At 49.0% G+C, this 22,277-nt stretch overlaps 1 protein-coding gene across 2 annotated transcripts in view; it reads left to right on the forward strand.

Moving 5' to 3' along the window:
- Positions 1–22,277, forward strand: part of ITIH5 (inter-alpha-trypsin inhibitor heavy chain 5) — a 58,651-nt gene that overhangs the window by 19,621 nt on the left and 16,753 nt on the right. For both annotated transcript variants that reach the window (XM_074975593.1, XM_074975602.1), the window contains 4 exons: positions 660–829; positions 3,659–3,775; positions 17,603–17,774; positions 20,422–20,731. In XM_074975593.1, the coding sequence (XP_074831694.1) occupies positions 660–829; positions 3,659–3,775; positions 17,603–17,774; positions 20,422–20,731 (769 nt within the window). The remainder of the gene's footprint in view (positions 1–659; positions 830–3,658; positions 3,776–17,602; positions 17,775–20,421; positions 20,732–22,277) is intronic.

Consider the following 22,277-nt stretch of genomic DNA (forward strand, 5'->3'; position numbering starts at 1 on the left):
AGCTAGATCTTGGGGTGCTTGCTCCTCTTTTCTTTCCACTTAATAGCTGTTGCTCAAGGCCCCAAACTGCAGGGGGTTTTTGCTTTAACCCTTCTCATTCTACCTCCGGGCCCCTTTGACATACTGCAGAGCACTGTGCGCTGTTCCACAGGCCGTTCAGAGGGGTGGCTGAAGGCTGACTGCCCCAAACCCCACCCCTTCCACCACAGCCCCACCTCTTCTGCGGCCAAGAACCAGACCCCCCCAGGCCAATGGCATCTGTCAGCACTGCTGCAGCCAGGTGAGAGCCCATGGAAATTCCTTGCTGAGGGAGGCACCTAGGGGATTCTTGCATAGTCATCACCTGTGACCTATGGTAGGGACGAGAAGGTCATCAAGTCCAGTCTCCTGCACTCACAGCAGGACCTATCACCATCCCTGTTTGGTTTTTTTTTTAAACCTAACCTGCCCCAGATCCTTGACAGGCACCCTCAAGAGTTAAACTCACAACCCTCAGTTTACCAAGCCAACACACTAACCACTGAGCTGTTCCCCTTCCTCTGAAGCACCTTTTGAAGACGTTACAAAGCCAGCCTGCCCATGTGCTGTGTTGAATCAGAAGAATCTGTATGACATCAGTAGAAAAGCTGTAATATCACTGGTTGTGTTTTCCCCACCAGATGACATCTCTCCACCTCCTTCTACTGTTATCGGCCAGACAAAAACGTTAGCCAAAGTGACCTTCAGTCCCAGCATTGTACAACAAAACCAGATAGCCCGCAATGGTGTTCTGGGGGATTTTATTGTTCGATACGATGTGAACAGGGAGCTGAGTGTTGGAGATGTGCAGGTACAGTATGAATGCTTGACTTTCCTCGTGTTATTGACTGTGCCAGAAATAGCTGATCAGTCTTGGATGCCCACGTTCCAAACCAAAATTTCCCCAAATGAGCATCATTTCTGCAGCTGCTAGGAGTCTAGGGACCACACTTAACTGGTGTGATATTGGCCAGATTGCAACACTCTAGTTCTGCCAACCCCGCTGATTTTAACTACCCCTTTTCCTAACCCACCGCCCCAAGATAGCACTTAAAAATCATGGTTTTTTTTAAATAACACAAGGTGGGTTCTTTTTCATTCACTTTTAGTTTCTCAGCCTGCTGGGTGGTGTCGTTTGCAGGCTAGAAGCTTACTTTTTCAAGGGACGTGAAAGCTCAGATTCAAATGTGGTCTGATTCTGGCAGGTGAGCCTTTAAGAAACCACCATTATTATGATCCACTCCCCAAGACCAGCAACACCGGTAACCCATCTCTCAAGTATGACTCAGGGAAGCAACTTGTCCCTGCGTATGCTACTCCATCTTTACCTGAGTAGCTTCCTTCCAGATCATTGCATGCTGAAATTTGTCACCCTCCAGAACTACACCTCTATAATCGAGATGAGGGCAGTCATTAGACAGCTTGTTGGACTATCCAGTGGCCTCTCTTGTCACAGAGTATGTGTTTATAAACCACTGATATGCACCCGAACTCAAGGGAGCTACTGCTGCTACATAAAAACACCTGTCCCTGCAGGGAACTAGCCCAGTTCCACATGATAAGTAACTAGCATTTACAGCCCAAGCGTGTACTTTATCTTTTAACATTAAATAGTCCCATGAAAGGGGACAATGGAAAAATTATGTGTAAGAAAACAGTCAAATCAAAGTCACCCAGCAGCTAGCAATTTTTCACATGAGCTAAATAGCAGCTATTAGCAAATGACAGATTTAATGAACAGAGCACAGATAGTCATGGTTGGTGGCTCTAAACAGATGTCCCCAGAACAATAATCTTTTTAGCTGTACCAGTTATTCACATAGGCTTAAAAATTACCCTGGGGTGAAGACCCATTTAAGTCCTGTTTTGACAGCTTCAGGGGGTTGTGTCCAGCCACCATGCTGTGCATAACATCTTGGCAAGCAGGTGCACTTTGGACTAAGTGTGTATGGCTGTTTTCAAATAGCTTCGCAGATTATGAGGCCAAAAGGGTCTGGTGTGATGCATAACACTGGCCAGATAATGTCCCCGGTACTTAAGGCCTGTTAAGTCACTCCTTTACTCCTAGAGTAAGACCCATCACTCGAGGAGGTAGGGGAGGCCAAAGAGGGCAGCTGCCCTGGAGCCTGGCAACTGAAAAGAACTAGGGGCTCCCAGCCACTGCCACTGCTACAGCAGCAACAGCTGCAGCGAGAGCCATGGGACCTTTCAATTGCTGCTGGAACCCTGAAGAGCTGGCTGTGGAAGGTTAGGCCCAGCTCTTCCCCTTCTTCTCAAGGCCCTGCCCTGTCTGGGGGCCTGGCACCTGCCCTCCTCCTGCCTTGCCCAGGGCCTGGTGTACTTTGTTGGCTGCCCTGCCTGGAGTTGACCCCTACTGGCCCTGTTTCTAAGCCTTTTAGTCATTTTTGTGGCTTTTCTGTGAGCCCCTTCCAGTTTATCAACCTCCTTCTCGAACTGAGACAAGCGGTTCTGCGCCATCTTTCACGAGGCAGCTTTTCTGCCTGGGTCCCACCTCTGCTGGAAATCCACGTCCGAGCCTTCCTCCCCTCTCACTTACATCGGAGGTTCCCAACCCCTTTTTTGGCTGAGCCTCCATTTCATTTGAGAGCCGGGGGTGCCTGTTCTGCACGGGGGCCTGAAGCAAGGCAGAGGGGTGCCTGGTACACCCAGGGGCCACGCAGTACTGACCCTGGCAGTTGAGGACATCTTCCTCTCTCACTGCTGCTGGGTATGTCGTGGCTGCCAGGACCCAGCTCCCTGCCCATCTTGCTCCCACAAGGCCCTGGGGAAGTCAGTGGGACCATATTGAAAGGCTGGAGTTAGTGCTGGAGGCCCTGCCAGACACAGGCCTTTCCTGGCCCCATCCCTTCAGCACAGCCCTGACTTTTGTCTAGCTGGGGAAGCGGATGCCCTGAAGTTGTGTTGCAGGGACAGGTTCAGGAGGGGGCTGTGCCTGGCAGGGGGCTCAGTGCACCAGGGATGCAGCCTTTTGCTCCCTACCTGCCAAGTCACTGCGGTCTTGCCACCAGAGATGGGGCTCTGTTGGCTGGCAGCCACTTCAGCTGTGCCATTGGTGGAGCAAGACAGGTGGGGAGCCTGGTGCTGGCAGCTGGGACCACCCATGTAGACCCCCGCCACCCACCTCCCTGCCTGCTGCTCTGGCCTTCAGTGGGGAACTCCATTCATACAGGAGGCCATCTGAAGCGGCCTGACCTTCTTCTCAACTGCCCCCACCATCCCCCGCTTCCTTTAGCCCTGTCCAGTCCTCTCTGTAGCTCCTGCCAGCTGGGAGAGCCCCTCTCTCTCCCTCCCTGTCACGGCCTCTCTGCCTCCTTTAAAACCTCCGCTGAAAATCTCTCTTCCCCTTTCAGCCTGAGCCACTTCATTCTTTCCTCCCTCTGCTCTGATCCCCCACTGCCCCAGGCAGCCACATCTGGCTCTACTCAGCATTGTGGGATGTCCTTCGTATGAAAGATGCTATTCAGAATTAAGGGCAGATCTTGCCCTCATTGGGGCGCATGGCAAACCTCCTGTAGACTGCACTGGGGGCAGGACCAGGCCCTCCAGGTGTGTCCTGGTGACAAGTGTGATTGACAGAACTGTGACACCCCACGTCCTTGACTTTCTCCCTTTCCCGCAGATTCTGAATGGCTACTTCGTGCATTACTTCGCCCCCCAGGACCTCCCACCGCTGCCCAAGAACGTCGTGTTTGTGCTGGACACCAGCGCCTCCATGGTGGGAACAAAGCTCAGGCAGGTGAGCCAGGTGATGCTATGCCATGTACAGCTGTTCGTTGGGAGGTTCTGATGACCCCTGAGTCTGCTAGATTGGCCTCCAGGGTAATGGGGAAATTATGTGGGAAGCCCCCAGCACCACAAGGCCCTTGAGGCATCTCAACATTTGGAAGGAAAAGGAGGAGATTAGCAGTGCTGGGCTCAGGCAAACACTGAACAAAATCCAGGCCTCACTTGGTAGCCAAGGACAAAACTCCTATTGATTTTAGTAGGGCCATGACTTCACCCCAGTCTCTGAGAGCTGACTTCCCCACCTCACAGCTGCCAAGAACCAGAGAGGGTGAATGGGCAAAGTCTGGAGCAGCCTAGCATCCAGGAGACAGCTTGGTCTGTAGGCCCATCGCTCTGCCAAATAGCCGTCTCCTTTCCCTTCATCTCGTCTCCTCCCCTCTAGGCCAAGGCTAGCTCAAGAGGCCAGAGCTGCTGAAAGCCTGTCTATAAATGGACAGCCTGCACCTTTATCTAGCACAGGTTTAACCATTCCCCATTGCCGGAGTGCCTGTCATTTCCAGACAGGCTCAGGTGCCATCATGGGGTGTCTGCACAGGGCAGAAGGTGGAACAAATCTGCAGAGGCAGTGCTGAGTGTGGCTCCCCGTGGAGAGGGCAGCAAGGCTACTGCGGCTTGGGGTGGGGGTCAGGGTTCCCTCAAACTTTTCCGATCCATGTGCAGAATAAATTTTGTTACATGCGCTGAGGCATGTGTGAATGTGCACCACCACTGGGTGACCATGCTGCCAGTGGTGGGAGCTCTGCTAATCACCAGCAGCATTTGAATCTCTCCTGGATGGCTGCTCAAGTGCTCAGTTTACAGGGAACACTGGCTGGGATATACTCGTATGACAGGTGAGAGACAGCTAACCAGACCTGCTCATCTCCTACTCAGGCTCCCTCGCTAGCTCCAGGAATCTGGGTATAGTCCAGAACTGTCCTCTGGGGGTAATTTATTTGGCTGCTGATACTGGCACTAACTCAGCAGATGTAAACCTACTCCTGAGGGTCTGAACCATGATTTTTAGATGAAGCCTTAACTACATGCAGCACTTGAAAAGAGGCCAATGTGTACAGGCATGTTCCCCTGGAGCCTCTATGACTCCACAATGTCCACCTAACAGTGGACTGTCACAGTGCAACAAACAAGTATTTCTCAGGAGCTGCCCCTTCTCCCTGCCAGTCCGAGCCCCGATTACTAGGGAAATGGCTCTTGCTCACTGATTCAATGGAGGTGCAGCTGGGGCTCTAGAGCCATCGACTTTATGCTCTGGGCAGACTCACAGCAGCTTTCTTTCCCCTGTCCTCAGAGAGTATATTTGTGTTTTAAATGCTAGTCTAGCTAGGGAGCTGGGGATTGAGTCTGTTTAGTCCGTGTAGGTCTCCTAGGGTTAATCCCAGGCCAGGCTGTTTGGAATAAGAGTGTGAACAAGAAACACTTATGCCCCATAATCTTAGACCTCGTTTGGGGGAAAATAAAACCTGTTAGTGGTAAAAGGTTAATCCTCCAGCCCCAAGACAATACTGGAGCTGTTCACACCGATTTCTGGCACACTGGCCCTTCAGTGCCTTAATCCCCTGGCTCAGCGCTGCATTGATTGCTGCACACTCAGCCCCTGGTCCCTCCCTTACCAGCGAGGGGGCTGGCGGATGCGTTTCGGCTGCGTCCATTCATCTGAAAACACAAGACGGATGTTTTTCAGCCAAACAACACAGCAGCAGAATTTTCAAGGGGCTGTTAGCAAAGCTGCTTCCCCCTTCATATGTAGTGGGCAAGGACTTCATATGTAGTGGGCAAGCCTGTACATCCTTATTAAGAACCCTTGAAGTACCATCAAAACAAAAAGCAGTCAAGTAGCACTTTAAAGACTAGCAAAATAATTTATTAGGTGAGCTTTCGTGGGACAGACCCACTTCTTCAGACCAATGAGCTGAAGGAAGGATGGAGGAGAGTTGGGGGCCAGAGGAAGAGATATAAGGACATGCTGAAGGCACACAAGAAAAATTGCAGTGTCAGTGTCAACACTTGGGAGAACTTTGCCCAGCACTGTCCCCAGTGGAGAGCGATATTCCATGAGGGGAGTAGCACAATTTGAGTAGTCCCACTGCACTGTAAATAAGGAGAGGCAAAGAAGAGTGGCAAAAACTGCCCCATACCCCCCTCAACAGCTACCAGCACCTGCCCCTGCTGTGGTAAGATTCATGGCTCCAGAATTGGGCTTATCAGCCATCAACGGACTCACAAATAGGAGGGTGACAGGAAGATGACCTACTCATTATCAAGTGACCACCAAGAGAAAGAAGTGATCTAAATACCACAACATGGGACCCAGCAGGTATGTTGGTTACACACTTCCCCCTGCTGAGGGAGCAAGTCCTGAGCTTCAGAGACGCCCGTTGAAATCCCAGACAAGCCCCCGCTTGTAGTGCTGGTAGGCAGAACCAAGCCTGGGACCTCTGGTACTTAGCACATGAGATTCTACTGCCTGAGCTACAAGCCAGCTGGGAGACCCAGGGCTTGTCTGTACAACAGGGATGAGCAATATGTTCAGGGTCAATCTTCCAACGTTCGATTTTGGGCACCTGGTAGAGATGCGCGAAACTGAACTATCAGTTTCTCCTGTCAGCCTTCCTTGGTGTGGACAGCCACGTAAGTCAACTGCAGATAAGTTGATTCTAACTATGCAATTGCGGTAGCTAGAATTGTGTATCTGCAATCGGTTTTCCTGCCTAGTATAGACCAAGTTTCATTATTCTCTCTGTAAGTGGTCTAAGTGCCACTACATGGGCAGGGAACCACACCCAGCGGGAGTGTAGGTTACACCTTCTAAGCAGCTTTGTTCTGTCATTTTCATGGCAACATGAATGCACGAGACATAGTGAGTGGGAGAGCGGTGTTAAGTATGAACCTGAAGGAAACAGGGGCGATGCAATTCTGACAAAGAGTTGAGGAGCACAAGAGTTTCGCACCCAGCAACAGAAGCAGCCTGTCAAGTGTAACGTGCTAATTTTTGCAGTGGCCAAAACTCGGGTACGCCCACACAAGAAAATTAAGACATGGCAAGTTTATTGACTGCGTGGATTCCAAAGGTCAGCAACCATTTGAAATCTCCCCTCCCGCACCACAAAGGAAATGCCCTGCGTTGCTGAAGAACTGGCTGTGGGCTTTTGGAGGGCTAATCTGAACGGTGGCTACTGTCCAGAAAAAACAACTTGAAACTGTCAAGGACTGCAAAGCCCTAATCCTAATTGCAGCCTTCAGTGATTTCCAAAGCTCCTACGTGAAAAGCTGCCAGCTTTTGTTTTGATTTGGAGATTTACAAAACGTGTCTGCCCAGCCATCTGGGTGGCCATAAAGAAATTTTACACAACATACCCAGCATGGAGTTTGTCAGTGCTAGTGCCTCCCACTCTAGAAGAGAGTAGAACAGAACCACCTCCATCTCTCCCATTGGATGAAAATGTAGGTGTCAGAGGAAATGCAGGATCTGCCAGGCTGGATTGAACCCTGCAGCCGTGTCTACACGTGCACGCTACTTCGAAGTAGCGGCACTAACTTCGAAATAGCGCCTGTCACGGCTACACGCGCCGGGCGCTATTTCGAAGTTAACTTCGACGTTAGGCGGCGAGACGTCGAAGTCGCTAACCCCATGAGGGGATAGGAATAGCGCCCTACTTCGACGTTCAACGTCGAAGTAGGGACCGTGTAGTTGTTGCGCGTCCCGCAACTTTGAAATAGCGGGGTCCGCCATGGCGACCATCAGCTGAGGGGTTGAGAGACGCTCTCTCTCGAGCCCCTGTGGGGCTCTATGGTCACCGTGGGCAGCAGCCCTTAGCCCAGGGCTTCTGGCTGCTGCTGCGGCAGCTGGGGATCCATGCTGCAGGCACAGGGTCTGCAACCAGTTGTCAGTTTTGTGTATTTTGTGTTGTTTAGTGCAACTGTGTCTGGGAGGGGCCCTTTAAGGGAGCGGCTTGCTGTTGAGTCCGCCCTGTGACCCTGTCTGAATCTGTGCTTGGCACCCTTATTTCGATGTGTGCTACTTTGGCATGTAGACGTTCCCTCGCAGCGCCTATTTCAATGTGGTGCCGCGCAACGTCGAAGTTGAACATCGACGTTGCCAGCCCTGGATGACGTGTAGACGTTATTCATCGAAATAGACTATTTCGATGTCGCTACATCGAAATAAGTTATTTCAATGTAGGCTTCACGTGTAGACGTAGCCTGCTAGTCCAGTATCCTCTCTCCCACTGTGGCCAGGGGAAGATGCAAGAGCCTCGTGTTAGGGAGAGGTGGGATAGTATGTCTTCCTCAAGACCAAGCAGTCAGTCAAATGAAATCAGCCCAGCCAGAGACATGAATGCAAGGTCTGAATACCTCCAGATCTTCAGCTCCCAGGACTGTTGGCAACAGCTCTCCAGCTAGTTGCTGCTATGTTGAAGAAGGGGAGATTCTGCTTTTCATAGAGAGGCCAGACCATACAGGGCTTTCTATGTCAATAACTTTGACCTGAGCTCAGAATACACAGGAAACCAGGGTTGGGCAGGCTTTGGAGCTGAAATGCTATTAGCACCTGGTGCAATCTTTTCCATAGACTCTAGTGGGCCTTGGACCAAGCCTCTGGTTGGAACATCTCGAGGTGGGATGATGTACTACTGAAGTGGCATTTACCTTTCTGTGTAATGAGTCTTTTATTGTGCAAAGCCTTTGCCACCTAGCACACTAGGCAAGACATCTTGAGGTCTCCTCTGACCAGGCTCACCACCCTCAGGGCCTGGCGATTCAAAAGGGCCCAGGGCTCCCAGCTCCCATTGCTGCTACTTCAGCAGTGGCATGGCCAGAACCTTGGGCCGTTTAAATCACCACTGAGTGACTTGCTTTTGGTGGCTCCAAGGGCTGGTGGCAGGGGGGGCATGCAGCACAATGCAATCTGGGTAACACTGAGGACTGACTGTCCCATCCCTTCCCTTCTGGGAGAGCAGAATCCCCCCACACACCTTGCCCAGGGGCCTCCTGACTCTGTGCTTGTCCAGTGCCTTATGTACTAAACCTACAAACAAATTGCTTCACTCATCAAGCCGATGCAACCATCTCTGGGGTGGGTGGAAGGTGGCAGCTGTTTAAAAGGAAGCAGCAGAACTTCATAACAAGATAGCTAGTGGTCAGAGCACTGGCCTGGGAACCAGAGCTGGGTTCAGGTGGTAGCTCAGCCACGGAGCTGCTGTATGACCCTGGGCAAGCCACTTTCCTTTGCTGTGCTTCTCTTGCTCGCATACTTTTTCTCCTGTCTGCTTATCTCAGCGGTACCCAAACGTTTCCTCTTGTGCCCTCTCCTTACCACTAATGGAATCTGCCCCCTCCAGAGCTCCCTGGCAGCCAGCTTCTCCATGTCCGGTCCATCAGCAGCCCTACCAATCAATTCCCCTCCCCAGCTCCTTCTACCCACCTCAGTCAGCTGTTCTGCAGCATGCAGGAAGTGCTGGGAGGGTGGGGGAGAAGCAGGGATGAAGCTTACTCAGAAGAGGGGGTAGATCTGGAGAGGAAAAGGTGGGGAGGGGACGAGTGTGACAGGGTCTTGGAGGAAGGGTGGCATGGAGCCAGGGCCGGTGGCTGAGTGGAGACTCAGAACCTGAGGGGAAAGGTGGAAGCTGGCATCTACGGCCCCTTCCACAGTCTTTACTCCCCTCTAACTAGATGGCCCTTTTGGCCTTAATGCGGATCAGACAGTGTTACCTCGTGGTTAGGATTGTTGCTTTGCTCAAAGCAAGTGTAATAGCTGCTTTGGTGGCCCAAACACCGTGTCTTAAGCCAGGGTCTTCCAGAGCTAAAAAAGCTGGAGCTATTACAGCTTGCGCAACCTGGGGCTTGTCTGCAATGGGGGTTTTTCTTCTTTTCAGAAAAAAAAAAAACCAAAAAACAAAACTCTCATGTCCACACTGCAAAGCTGGCTGTTCTGGAACAGCAAGGCCTTTCACTTGAAATAGTAACCACCAAAACAAATAACTTTTCCCAACCCCCTACCCACCTTTCAATTTCCAAATTGACTCAGTGTATACAAAGCAGAGGGAATTACAACTTAACTGGCCTCCGGGGAGGCATCCCATCACTGCTCTTATTTCAAAATTGGGCTTGTGAGTGTGAATGCTCAGTTTCGAAATGCTCTTGCCCTGTGAAGGCTCTTTTCAGAAATAACTGATTTCTTTGTTGGAACGTCGAAGTAAGTTATTTCTGAAAACCCCCTGCTATGTGGACATAGCCTTGTAACAGACTTTGGGGGCTCGGGCACTGAGTTTGACCTGTATCACATTCCTGGATGAGTTGCCTGAACACAGGGCATTCTCAGAACTTGCCAAAATCTGTAGTGGCCACCAGGCGGATGGGCATTCAGTCAGACCCTGTGAGAAACGAGTGCTTCCTCCTTGCAGCATTGTGAAAAGGAACACAGGATAATTGAAATAAAAAGCAAAGCCAGCCTGGCCTCCGTTTGCTTCTTGCTGACCCCAGGAGTGGCTAATTGATGTGGAAAGCCGCTTGTGTGCAGCTGCTCGACTGATGAAATCCTTTTACCACCGTGACAGATGTAGATCGGTCTTGTGAGGGGTGTGTGTGGGGGGAATGGCACAAGTGCTTGGAATATTTTTCAAGCACAGGGACTGACAGTCTTCTGAGCACAAACTGTGAGATACATTAGGCAATGGATGGAGAGCAGAGGGTAGCATCTCTTCCCTTGGCACTGACCTTTTACTTATTATCTTCATGGAAACTGAGGGCTGGGGTTTTAGTCTAAGAAGGGCATGTTAAAAGCGAGATGATTCCATTGAAAACAAATCCAGAGAGAAGAATTTAGGGCTACATCCACCACTATATTACTCTGCCTTATAACGTACAGAACCCCACGGTTTCCAATGGAGTGCTCCAGCCTGAATCCAGTATAACGCAGCGGTGAGACCTTTAAACCTGAGAGATTTTAACTCCCCTCAGGCTTTCTTGCTTCAAGTACATTTACAAAAATGTTTTGCTATCACGACAGCAGCAGCAGCCTTTAAATCACGCCCCCGAAGCCCTGGGCTAATTTAGACAAGTCCCTGCTCAGCTGGCTGGCTCCTGAGGCTCCTTTCCTTAGGTACCTAACTCTCCCCATGCATTGTTGGGGCAGCTTGCATGCCTAGGTCCCGGCTGTCAGTCGCACCAGGCAGTAGACTACCAGGCATTGAAAAGCTGAGCAGAGTAATGCTGATGCATGTTTGGGAACTGGGTCTTGGGTCTCATCTGTAAATGGGGATAGCAGCACTGCCCTGCAGGACCCAAGCATAATATTTTAGGCCCAGTATAAACTTGTAACATGGGCCCCCCCTCACACACACATATCGCAGTTTGCAGCCTGGCCCCCACTAGAATGTGCCATTCCCTGCTACCATGTGGGGGCCCTGCCTGCTGGGCTATTGGGAGGATCAATATAACGAAGACTGAGGGTTCCACGGGTACAATGGCAATAGGGCAGTGTCAGGGCCTCAGAGATATAGTCTAGGCCGAAATGGGCCCTTGCCTAAGGAGATTATTCTGCAGCTAAGAAACAGTCACAGTCAGGAAGGTTTTCCTGATATTCAGTCACAACTCTTCCTTCTCTTTACTGCTTTTCCCTGGCTCCTAGTTATGTCCCCATCTCTCGCAGTATGTACCTTTTCTCCTTATTTGGTAGGTATCTGTGGGCTGTTTGCACACCCCCTTATTCTTTAATCATTTCTTAGACACGTTACTCATAGTGAGGTGATTGGTGTAGGTCTCGGAATGAATCATCTATTGATCTGTGGCCACTGCACCTCTCTGAGAGGATCAGGTCTTTCAGGTATGTCTACCTAGCAGTTGGACACCTGTGACTGGCCATGCTAGCTGGCTTGGGCTGGAGCCCCAGTTCTGAGGGTCCCAAAACTTGAACTTCAGCTTGAATCTTGAGGTTCCCCATAGCAAAGCCCTGGCTGGGATGATTTACTTGGAGTTGATCCTGCTTTAGGCAGGGGGCTGGAATTGATGACCTCCTGAGGTCCCTCCCAGCCCTAGGAGCCTATGATTCTGTGATTCAGTGAAAAACAGCACTGCAGCCCAACGCCTACAAGCCCAACTGGTCTGACATGGGAAAACCACAAGAGCCTTGCAGCAGCTCAGACATACCCCCAGTGGCGGATTTCAGTGAAGCTGAGGCAAGCCAGTTTTTAACTGCAGGGCCTGATCCAAAGGCTATAGAAGCTGATGGAAAGACTCCCCTTGACTTTAGTGGGCTGCGGCTCAGGCTTATGTGGAGGAGTTGTTAAAATGTCGGCCCAGGAGGCAACGCTTGAGAGCGTGCTAAGGAAATGGCTATGACGGTGGGCATGTGGGTGAGGTAATTGCTGGGAGTTATCGATGGCTAGGGAAGCCGAACAACCAGGCATTGTCTCCCTTGGGGCTGCCTGATTTTGAGTTCATGTCTGTGACGTCCACGCTTCCCCCTTGGTCTGCTCCGCACAACAACCGAGGGATTGTGGTGTAAATGTCGCCTTTGGGAAACATGCCCCAGCTGCTCTGACATGGCCCCGTCAGCAGCTGGGAATGTCCCCATCAGCATTTAGGCATGAAACGATTCTCTCTCCGGTTATCAGGCTTTTCCGACTGACCTGGCCAAGCATTCCTGGGGATTGCCTCACTCTGGCACGGTCTTGTGAACTGAAGAGGAGTGGGGAGCCACCTCCTCCATCTGCCTGGGAAACACATGCCTTCTCCTTGGGAGGTAGAGATGCTGGTTGGAGGGTCACATGTGGGAGTGGTGCAGTTGGCACTCTGGAAAAATGTGAGATTAGCCAGTCGGGATTTCTAGGTTCCTTTCCCAGCTCTGCCAGTGACTTGCTTTGGGCTCCATGAGGCCATGAGCTAATCTCTCTGTGCCTCAGTTTACTCCACTAGGTAATGCTGGGACGGGAGTGGCTGTGACTGATTAACACTTTGGAAGTGCTTTGAGACCCTGGTGGAAAAGGCACTATGCACACACAATTGTTACTAGCAGGTGTAGTTCTAGGCACTCCATTGCACATGCAGTTCTCCTAATGTTCCCGTCAGACCAGTGTGCACTGAGATTGGCAATGGGGTACCATAAGAGAACAGCAGGAAGGTTGCAGCAACCAGTAGCAGCTCAGCTGTAGAGCTCAGCATGGACACCTGGACTCCTGCTTCCCCCCGGCCCCTGTGGCCTCCATGGAGAGTTTATTCACCACCTCAGTCCAGTTTGGAATGCCTGTAAGCCATGGGCTTGCATGGGCTTTAGCAGTTCCATGCAGAAATACAAGTATGCAAGTATAGCCTCCCTACTTATGGTGTGTTCCTGATTCCTCTCTCCACATAATACATAGTGACCTTCTATTTCAGCCTCCCAGCTGCAGAGCCTGACTCTCTGGGTTCAAGATGCAGTAATTCATAGATTCATGGGCATGCAGAACTAGATGGGACCTCAAGAGGTCATCTAGTTCAATCTCCTGCATTCATGGCAGGACCAAGTACCATCTAGACCATCTCTGACAGGTGTTTTTCTAACCTGCTCTCAAATATCCAATGATGGAGAATCTACAACCTCCCTGGGCAATTTATTCCAGCGCTTACCCACCCTGAGGGTTAAGAGATTCTTCCTACTGTCCAGCCTAACCCTCTATTCTATGATTGCTGCAATTTGAGCCCATTGCTTCTTGTCCTATCCTCAGCTAAGGAGAACAATTTTCCTCTTGCCTTGTAACAACCTTTGAAGTAAAGCAAGTAGTTCTGAACAGAGGTAGGAAAAGTGCTTTAGTAAAAGTGCAGCTGCTTTCCAGAGGTGCAAAAAGGTACCCCAAAAGTTACTTGAATAAAAGGGCAGCTGCTTTCACTCTGCATACTTGAGTACAAGAAAGATGTGTTTGTGTGTGCATGCGTGTGTGTACTTTTACTCAAGTAGTTTTGGGGGGGGGGGGTTGCAGCAGTGGTTTATACTTAAGTACATCCCAGCAAAGTAGCTGTAGTTTTACTCAAGTAACTTTTGGGGGGGACTTTTCCCACCTCTGTATACCTGAGTACAATCAAGATGTGACATGCTTGTGTACTTTTACTTGAATAGTTTTCCAGAGGGACGCTGGTGACTTGTGCATAAGTACAGCTCCCCCCTGCACCCCCAAAAAAACCAGGTGTACTTTTACTCAAGTAATTTTTGGGATACTTTCCCCATCTCTGGTTCTGAGAACTTCCCTGTTTAGCCCCTGGCAGCCCAGTAGCAGCTGTCACAAACATACTGCTTATCAGAGACTGCGAAGCTACTGGTGCAGGTTTGGACCCGCTACACAGCCTCAGTTGCCTGCTTGTTCCCTTTCTCCCATGCTGAGTCCCATGAATGAGAAAACCTGCCCCATAGTGTTCCCCTTATCTAACTCCTCCCTTACAACTGACCTGTGCTGTAAGTCTGCATTTCTGCAAATCCTCCGACCTGTCAAAGGGCAGGAACAGACATTAAATTCCATTTTATCGTTACTTCTTCCTCCTGCTCGCGTCTTGCCTCCACCTGTTGCATCCAGACTACTCTCCTGGGGCAGAGACGTCCTTCCTTGTTACTTAGCTCTGTGGTGCCTGGCTGATAGGACTCTGATCCTTGATCTGGCTTCTTTGGCACTTCTCTGTTAAAGAGCATAACCCCAGGCTAACGGCAGGGGTGACTCATTGTCAAGCTAAGTACATCTTTGGCTAGCCGTCTGGAAAATACCAGCCATTAAAAGGTTAAACTTCCTGCTACGGGCATTGCAGTGAGATGACTCATGCTGGGCCCTGGTGGCATTTGAAGAGCAGAGACCCCACGAGGTGCAAGGAACTCCTGGGAACTCACTGCAATGCCTGTGACTTCCTGACGCATTTCAGGATAAATTGGGACTGTGACCTTACAAGGCCCCAGCACAGAAAGCAGCCACTGTGCTCTGAGCACAGAAGCTGCACAAATAGCTACAGAAGGCCTCATGGCAGAGAAGGATGGGCATTTGAGAGATATATGTCATAGAACTGGAAGGGCCCTCAGGAGGTCCCCAAGTCCAGTCCCCTGCCCTCTTCACAGGAGCAAGCATCACCCCTTTTTATTTATTTATTTAGCCTCCGATCCCTAAATGGCCCCCTCAAGGATTGAGCTCACAACCCTGGGTTTAGCAGGCCAATGCTCAAACCTTTTGGGGGGTGTATATTGAAGGGCTCAGGGGAGGCGGGGGAGGCAGCTGAAAGAGGAGGAAGAGGCATTTTTTTTGAAGTCGGTAAAAAAATTCAATAATTCAAGACCTGCAGCATGTGTCAATACAAGACAGTCCTTAATAAATAATGTCAAACCAGACTTTTTGTAACTGCTTAATTTAAGTTTTCTTCCTTAAAACCCATGTTGCCCTTCAAAGCAGGAGTGCCACAAGCTCTCTCTTCTTTTTCCAAATTCTTTATTATCAATGCAATCAAAACACAGATACAGGATCATGTCCCACAATGCACTGCACCTATTAAAGGGGGAGTTAGCCAATGTTACGAGATCACATATTGTTTGCTATTTAGCTAGGAGTTGTACATTGTTGGGTTTTTAGACTTTCACTGTTTGGCAAAAAACAATCAGGAGAGGTTTTTGTTTTTTTTTTCACTTTGCAATTATAGCATTGGGAGCCACAAAGAAGTCCTTGAAGAGCTGCATGCAGCTCCAGAACTGCAGGTTGCAGACTTATGTCCTGAGAGATGCCAGCCATAGAAACTTACTGACCAGTTTCCCACAATAAAAGCTGTCACACCTTGCTGGCTCCTGAATCTAAGCCTGAACTGGTGCTTTACATCACTGTAACTGTCTGGCTGGGGGTGTGGGGTGCACCCCCCCACCACCCCAAGGCACAGTAACTATGAAGCGGGCTGTAGTGCTGGGAGCCAGCTCTCTTGCCTACTTGCCTTGTGGAGGTGGTTTATATAGAAGGCTGGGCTGTGGGGTACCTCTGGAAGGGGAGGAGCCTTGGGAAGAAGGGGCGGAGCTGGGGCATCCAGTGAGGTGCTGGCCCTCCCCCTCAAAGCTGTGCAAAGCAATGCTCCAGCCATAATTTCAGGGCCCCAGGCTCCATCTGGTGTCACTAATACTGTCGGCAGCCCTGTGTCCCTTTGAATCACTGGGCCCCATGGCAATTGGTCCCTTCTCCCCCAGTGACATGATGACACTGGGAGAGAGCTCCTGGCACAAGGCTCAGGCCATGGCCACACTTTCAGTCTGAAGCACTGTCACGGCAGTGCTGCCATGGTTGCATTATAAAGTTTACGTGTAGACAAAAAGCTTAACTTGTGAGCAGCCCTGAATCATAAGGCTTCCAAGGACATGCCTGTCCCATCGCCCACACAAGGGAAAGGAACATGGTTTGCAATGCACATGAACATTGCTATTTCATCAGGGTGGAGTTTCTGTGAGGGCATGCTTTGCCCTCCCCGGCTCCAGTGACAAAGCAGCCTAGTCTCAAAGACAGAAGGCACCATGCAAAGATGTAGACCAGCCAGTGCAATTCATTCCAGCTCTGTGCGGCAGCCTCCATTCCCATCAGCTTCAGGGTGAGCTGAGTGTGCCCAGGATTGGGCCGTTTGTTTGTACAAAGAGAGAACCACTACATAAGAACACACTCCACCACCCCTCAACCCAAGCCCTTTGCTCACGGCTGGAATCAAACCAAACTGATGTTACACGTGCATAGCAACAATAACAGAACATTAGTAAGGATGCAAAGTCAAGCACTCAACAGTTAGTAAATGCCAGAATTACAGGCATGATTATATCCTCACTTCTTTTTTGTGTATTCATTACGATACAGTCTTAAATATTGCGAGAGGTTGAACCTCTCTAGTTCAGCACTCTCTGGTTTGTCAACATCTGTGGTCTGGCATGATTTTAGTTAGCTGGATGTCCACTTATCATGGATACGTCCAAGTTTCCTGCAGTCCTATAAAGTTTGTTTCCAGCCACGAGTCCTGGTTCTCCATGTTCTGTGCTGATATTTAGCTGTAATTTACCCTTAAATATCTTTTAAAAGCCTGGTAAGCAGCAGAAGCGTTGGTAATGCTGCTAAACAATATTGACTTCCTGTGGTTCAGCAAATTTTTTGTTTGGCACCAGTCAGGTCCCCAGGGTGCTGGATTAGAGAGGTTCAACCTGTGCAATAACTGGGCCTTGGATGAGATCCCAAAACCACCAGCTGAAGGTAGAGATTCCACTCCCTTGAGCATTTTGTCTGCAATAAAATCACCAGCTTCAACATCAAAATGAACAGTATAGCTCCCATGGACATCAACAGCGCCAGAATGAGGCCAATGTTGGGAACACTTTTGTTAATTGCACCTAGTGTTCCCTGAAGAGATCTGTAAGTCTCAGGATAGTGTAAATTAATCAGAGGAATAAGCCAATGGTGATTTAATTGCAGACAAGAACAGCAGCTAGTGGCCACAGCAAACCAACTGCCTAACCATTGTCGAGTCTTTTGTGGGCACCATGGCATAGATAGGTTTTAGGGAGAGATTATGGGGGTGATAGTGACTTTGCAGGTATTTACAGGTATATGGGGCAGCCTGGGAGAATACATGCAGGTGCTTGTCAAAGAGTGACAAATCAGGTAATCCAGAGTTATAGAAATGAATATTTTTATGCAAAGAAAACTTGGAGACAGGCACAAATGCTGCATCAAGCTGTGTGTCCTCTTGATCTGAGCTGTGTCTCCTCTTGATCTTGGCCTTAAAGCAGCGAGAATTTGACTTTCTCTTTCTTTTCTTTTAGACCAAAGATGCTCTTTTCACCATTCTCCAGGACCTCAGGCCAGAGGACCACTTCAATATTATTGGTTTTTCTAACCGAATCAAGGTCTGGCAACAGGACCAACTGGTGCCAGTGACTCCAAACAATATAAGAGATGCCAAGAAGTACATCCATAACATGTCACCTACTGGAGGTAGGCTATGGACTGCCCCCCCAGTGTCATTGACTTATTCCTCTGATTAATTTACACCATCCTGAGACCTTACAGATCTCTTTAGGGAACACAGGTGCAATTAACAAAAGTGTTCCCAGCATTGGCCTCATTCCAGTGCTTGTTGATGTCTATGGGAGTTTTTCTGCTCATTTTTATTCTCATCACACAAGCTTGCCAACTCTCTAAGCTAGCAGTGCTCAAACTCTGACCTACAGAGAGCTGGCTGGTCCCATGGTGCTGACTCCTTCACCTCCTTTCCAGCTGCTAAGCAACTGTTAAAGAGGCTGGAGATACAGTCAAGATTTCCCTAATGTTACTTTAGCATGCAAGCTGTTACAGGAATGGCTGCCGGGTTTTCCCATGGGAGAAGCGTTTGTTCTGTGTTTGACTTCTGTGTTTGTACAGCAGTTGGTGAAAACAGGTTTTGGTCTGTGATGTGGGATCCTCGTGCTATTGTAACACAATAAATAATAATAGTCCCCTAAATATGATAGAAGATGAGGTATTTGGTGAAGTAATCACTCTGAGTTGGGGTCCATGGTATAAATATGTCTGGGAGTTCTGGAAATCTAATCTGCTTCTTGGGGACCCCCAGTTTAATTTCTAAGCCAGTGGTTTTTGATCAGTGTGCCGTGACATACTGGTGTGCCATGAGAACTGTCCAAGTGTGCTGTGAAATTTTGTCAATTTCCTCTCACTGTGAGTCTTTGCAGAGCTGCCATGAGGGGAAATGCTGACCCTGCAGGACCCCCTTTGTGCCCACAGGGAGCTGACATGTTGCTTCCTGGCTCCAACAAGCTGATGGGGAGTCCACCTCCACTCCTTGCTGTGGCAGCCTGTTGGCGCTGGGATGCAGTTTAAGTGCCACCTCCTGGATCCAACAGGCTGGTAGAGAGGGAAACCTGCTTTCAGTGGTTACTCATTTGCTCAACAACCCTAGCATGGCTGTTGAGCAGAATCTGAAATGTTTCTGTGCTCAGTGCCTAACGCCATGTTTATATTAGCTGGAAGATCAACTCACTCAGGGCCAATCTTCCAAGGTTTGATTTCACATATCTGGTGGAGAGGCATGAAATCAATCTATCAGGGGTTGGTAGTCGACCCCTATACGCCTCGTTCCTGCAAGCAGTAAGGGAGGTTGAAGGGAGAAACTCTCCCGTCAACCTTCTTTAGTGAGAATGGCCAGATAAGTGGATTACAGATAAGTCAATTCTAGCTGTGCAACTGCCACAGTTAGAATTAGGTATCTGCAATTGACTTACCTGCCTAGCGTAGACCTAACCTAAGATGGTGTATTTTATGGTGGATTTGAAACATTAACGCATTTGATCCTTGTTTAGCTTGTTGTAGGCCCTACTATGTTGCAAACCTCCCCAGTAAGACAGTAACCACAGTAAATGAAAGTAAATGTGACTTTTATGGGCAATTGATTCAGCTGAAAAAAGTGGGTGTGCCATGGAATTGTTTGTCTTAGTGAAGTGTGCTGAGTTACTGAAAAGGTAGGAAACCCCTGGTCTAAGCACCAGACTACCTGCATAAAGCCCTGTACAATGACATCTATGAATTCAGGGAAAACCACAGACTCCAGCTTGCCAAAGATTTGGGAGAGCTTCCCCAGCTTTTCCTTATCACCCTAAACAATAAGTGTTCATCTCTAAGTGAAGCCTTCCAGCGGAAAAATGAGCAAACAGGAAGACCTGCAGCACTGCCTGTACTACTAGCCAAAGAACTTAGGAAGAGGCGGAGGGACCGGCCCAGCTAAACAATTACCAAAGGTGATTATCAAATGAACATAGCATGTTGTCCCAGAGGTGTCATAGGAGACCCACGTAATGGCCAGCTGAGCCTGTGTTAATTGGGTATGACTAATTATAGCTCAACACAAAGGGAATTAAGTAACAGAATGTCACTTTAGAGTCAGCGAACGAGAGATGGATTGATTGTCCAGTTCAGACAGTGGACAGTTTTGTTTTGCTTCCTCAGGATGTCTTGTTGAGCAACCAGATGTTGGCTGGGTGTCTTCACATCTGTATTTTTGCACCCACCTACAAATGAGCCCTTTGCCGCTGAATGTTTCTTTGGGGGAAAAAAATTGCTTTCCATGTTCAGTGCTATTTTGCTGAGCTATGGTTTTAAAAGAATACTGGCAAATATGTGGGAGTTTTTCCCCTCTGGTTTTGAAAAACTCATCAAGCTAAAATCTTGGATTTGTATTTTGAATGCATGGAGTGTGGGTGTTCAGCTCTGGGGTTTTGCTTCAGACCCATTGCAAAACCAACTATAAGAAAGACATTTTGGTTTCTGAGTTTAGATGCCTAATTTCTAACAGTCAGGAATCGATCCAGGATTTCCATTCAGAACTGACTCTAATATGTTTAAGTTTGCTTTCCACCCCCATGGCTACAGTCACTGGAGCGGCCAATGTTGTGTTTGTAGTGGTGCCTGTTGACAGAGATACAGGCCTGCCAAGAGGTGGAGTAACAGAGCCTGCTTACAGGAGCAGTACCATTTTTGAGGGAAAAAGCACATCCCAACAAGTGGAACCTATCCGATGTGTGTGAACTCTTCAGTGTCTCTTATCAGCCATTTGCACTGCATTTAGCACATGCCTTTGCTGTGTTCCCAGGTACTAACATTAATGAGGCTCTCCAGACGAGTGCAAAGCTGCTGAACAATTACATCGCTCAGAACGACATTGACGCCAGAAGCGTCTCCCTGATCATCTTCCTGACAGATGGGCGGCCCACAGTTGGAGAGACGCAGTCCTCCAAGATCCTCAGCAACACCAAGGAGGCCATTCGTGAGAAGTTCTGCCTCTTCACCATTGGCATTGGCAATGATGTGGACTACAAGCTGCTGGAGAGGATGTCGCTGGAGAACTGTGGCATGATGCGGCGGGTCCAGGAGGACGAGGATGCAGCTGAACAGCTGAAAGGGTTGGTTGAGGTTGGCCCTGGGCACACAGGGGTCTTGGGGGAATCTGGGTCACCTTTGTGGGCTTGGAGAGGAGGGATCTCAAGCAGATCTCCAGTAGAGCTGCAGACAGGGGATACAGATTTTTGACACTCCCAGGGAAACATGTTTCTAAAGATATGGATAGTTAGCAACATGTGAGTGCTGATACAGCTTCAGAGTTCCCCCGCTCCCTCTAATAACTTAAGGTGATTACCGGTTTGACAATAATCGAGGTGTGCAGGTCAGACAAGCTTTTGTAAATCTGGTCAGGAATGGTGTTCCTAGCTTCTGTTTGGAAATGGGCTCATTTGATGATTGCCTGTTTTGTTGATTCCTTCCGAAGCATCTCTCATTGGCCACTGTCGGAAGACAGGACACTGGGATAGATGAACCTTTGGTCTGACCCTTTTTATGTTCTTATGGCTAATTAGGAGTTTTAAGCCCCATCACCACCAAGATACAGTGTACCATGGTGTGGCTTTGGTGCCCTTCAAAACAAAGCTTTGGTTCAAAGTCTCTTGATAGAGGTGTTGCTTATGTGCTTTAATTTGGGTGGCTGGAAAGCTGGGAGACGCTCACATCATGTCGCTCCAGGGTGCAAGTGGAGAAACAAGGTCGCGCTCTCCTTTTAAATAAATCTTAGACAATGTGAAGGTGCCTATGCACAAACACGTGTTTTCTGTGGGAAAAAAAAAGATTTATTGGAAACTATTTCACCTTAAATCTAAAATATTTGATTTAGAAATGCTGAAGTATAGCCTCATGAGAGTCATCGTTTGGTTGCTTCATAGACTCATACGGACCTATAGGGACCTCAGGAGGTCATCAAGGCCTGCCCCCGAACCCTAACTAAATCATCCCAGCCAGGACTTTGTCAAGCCAGAACTTAAAAACCCCTAGGGATAAAAATTCAACCACCTCTCCAGGTAACCCATTCCAGTGCTTCACCACACTCCTAGTGAAATAGTTTTTCCTAATATCCAACTTACACCTCCCCCTCTGTAACTTGAGACCTTTGCTCCTTGTTCTGCTATCATCACTACTGAGAACAGCCCCCGTCCATCCTCTTTAGAGCATTCACTTCAGGAAATTGAAGGCTGCTATCAAATTGCCCCTCACTCTTCTGCAAGCTAAATAAGCCCAAATCCCTCAGCCTCTTGTCATAGGTCATGTGCTCCAGTCCCCTAATCAATTAATGCCCTTATCCTTCTCAATGGGCTAGGCTCCCTGACGAGACTACATCTCCCATGATACATTGCAGATAGGATTTTCATATAGTGCTGCCTTTCCTCTTCAAGAAGGGAACCCTGGTGCACCATGGGAGATGTAGTCCCACCAGGAAGGCAAACCTACAGAGGAGAATGGGCACACAAGACACCCAAACTACAATTCCCATGGGGAACTCAAAAGCTTTTTATAAAGAAAAAATAAAAATGCCTGAAGTTCCAGTTCTTTAACAGACCACACCTGCAGGCACAAAGAATCAATATGGCTTGACCATAAAAACACAGTTGAAGCCAGTTCTTT

Source organism: Carettochelys insculpta, chromosome 1 (assembly GCF_033958435.1).
Source record: "Carettochelys insculpta isolate YL-2023 chromosome 1, ASM3395843v1, whole genome shotgun sequence".
Lineage (NCBI taxonomy): Eukaryota > Metazoa > Chordata > Testudines > Carettochelyidae > Carettochelys > Carettochelys insculpta.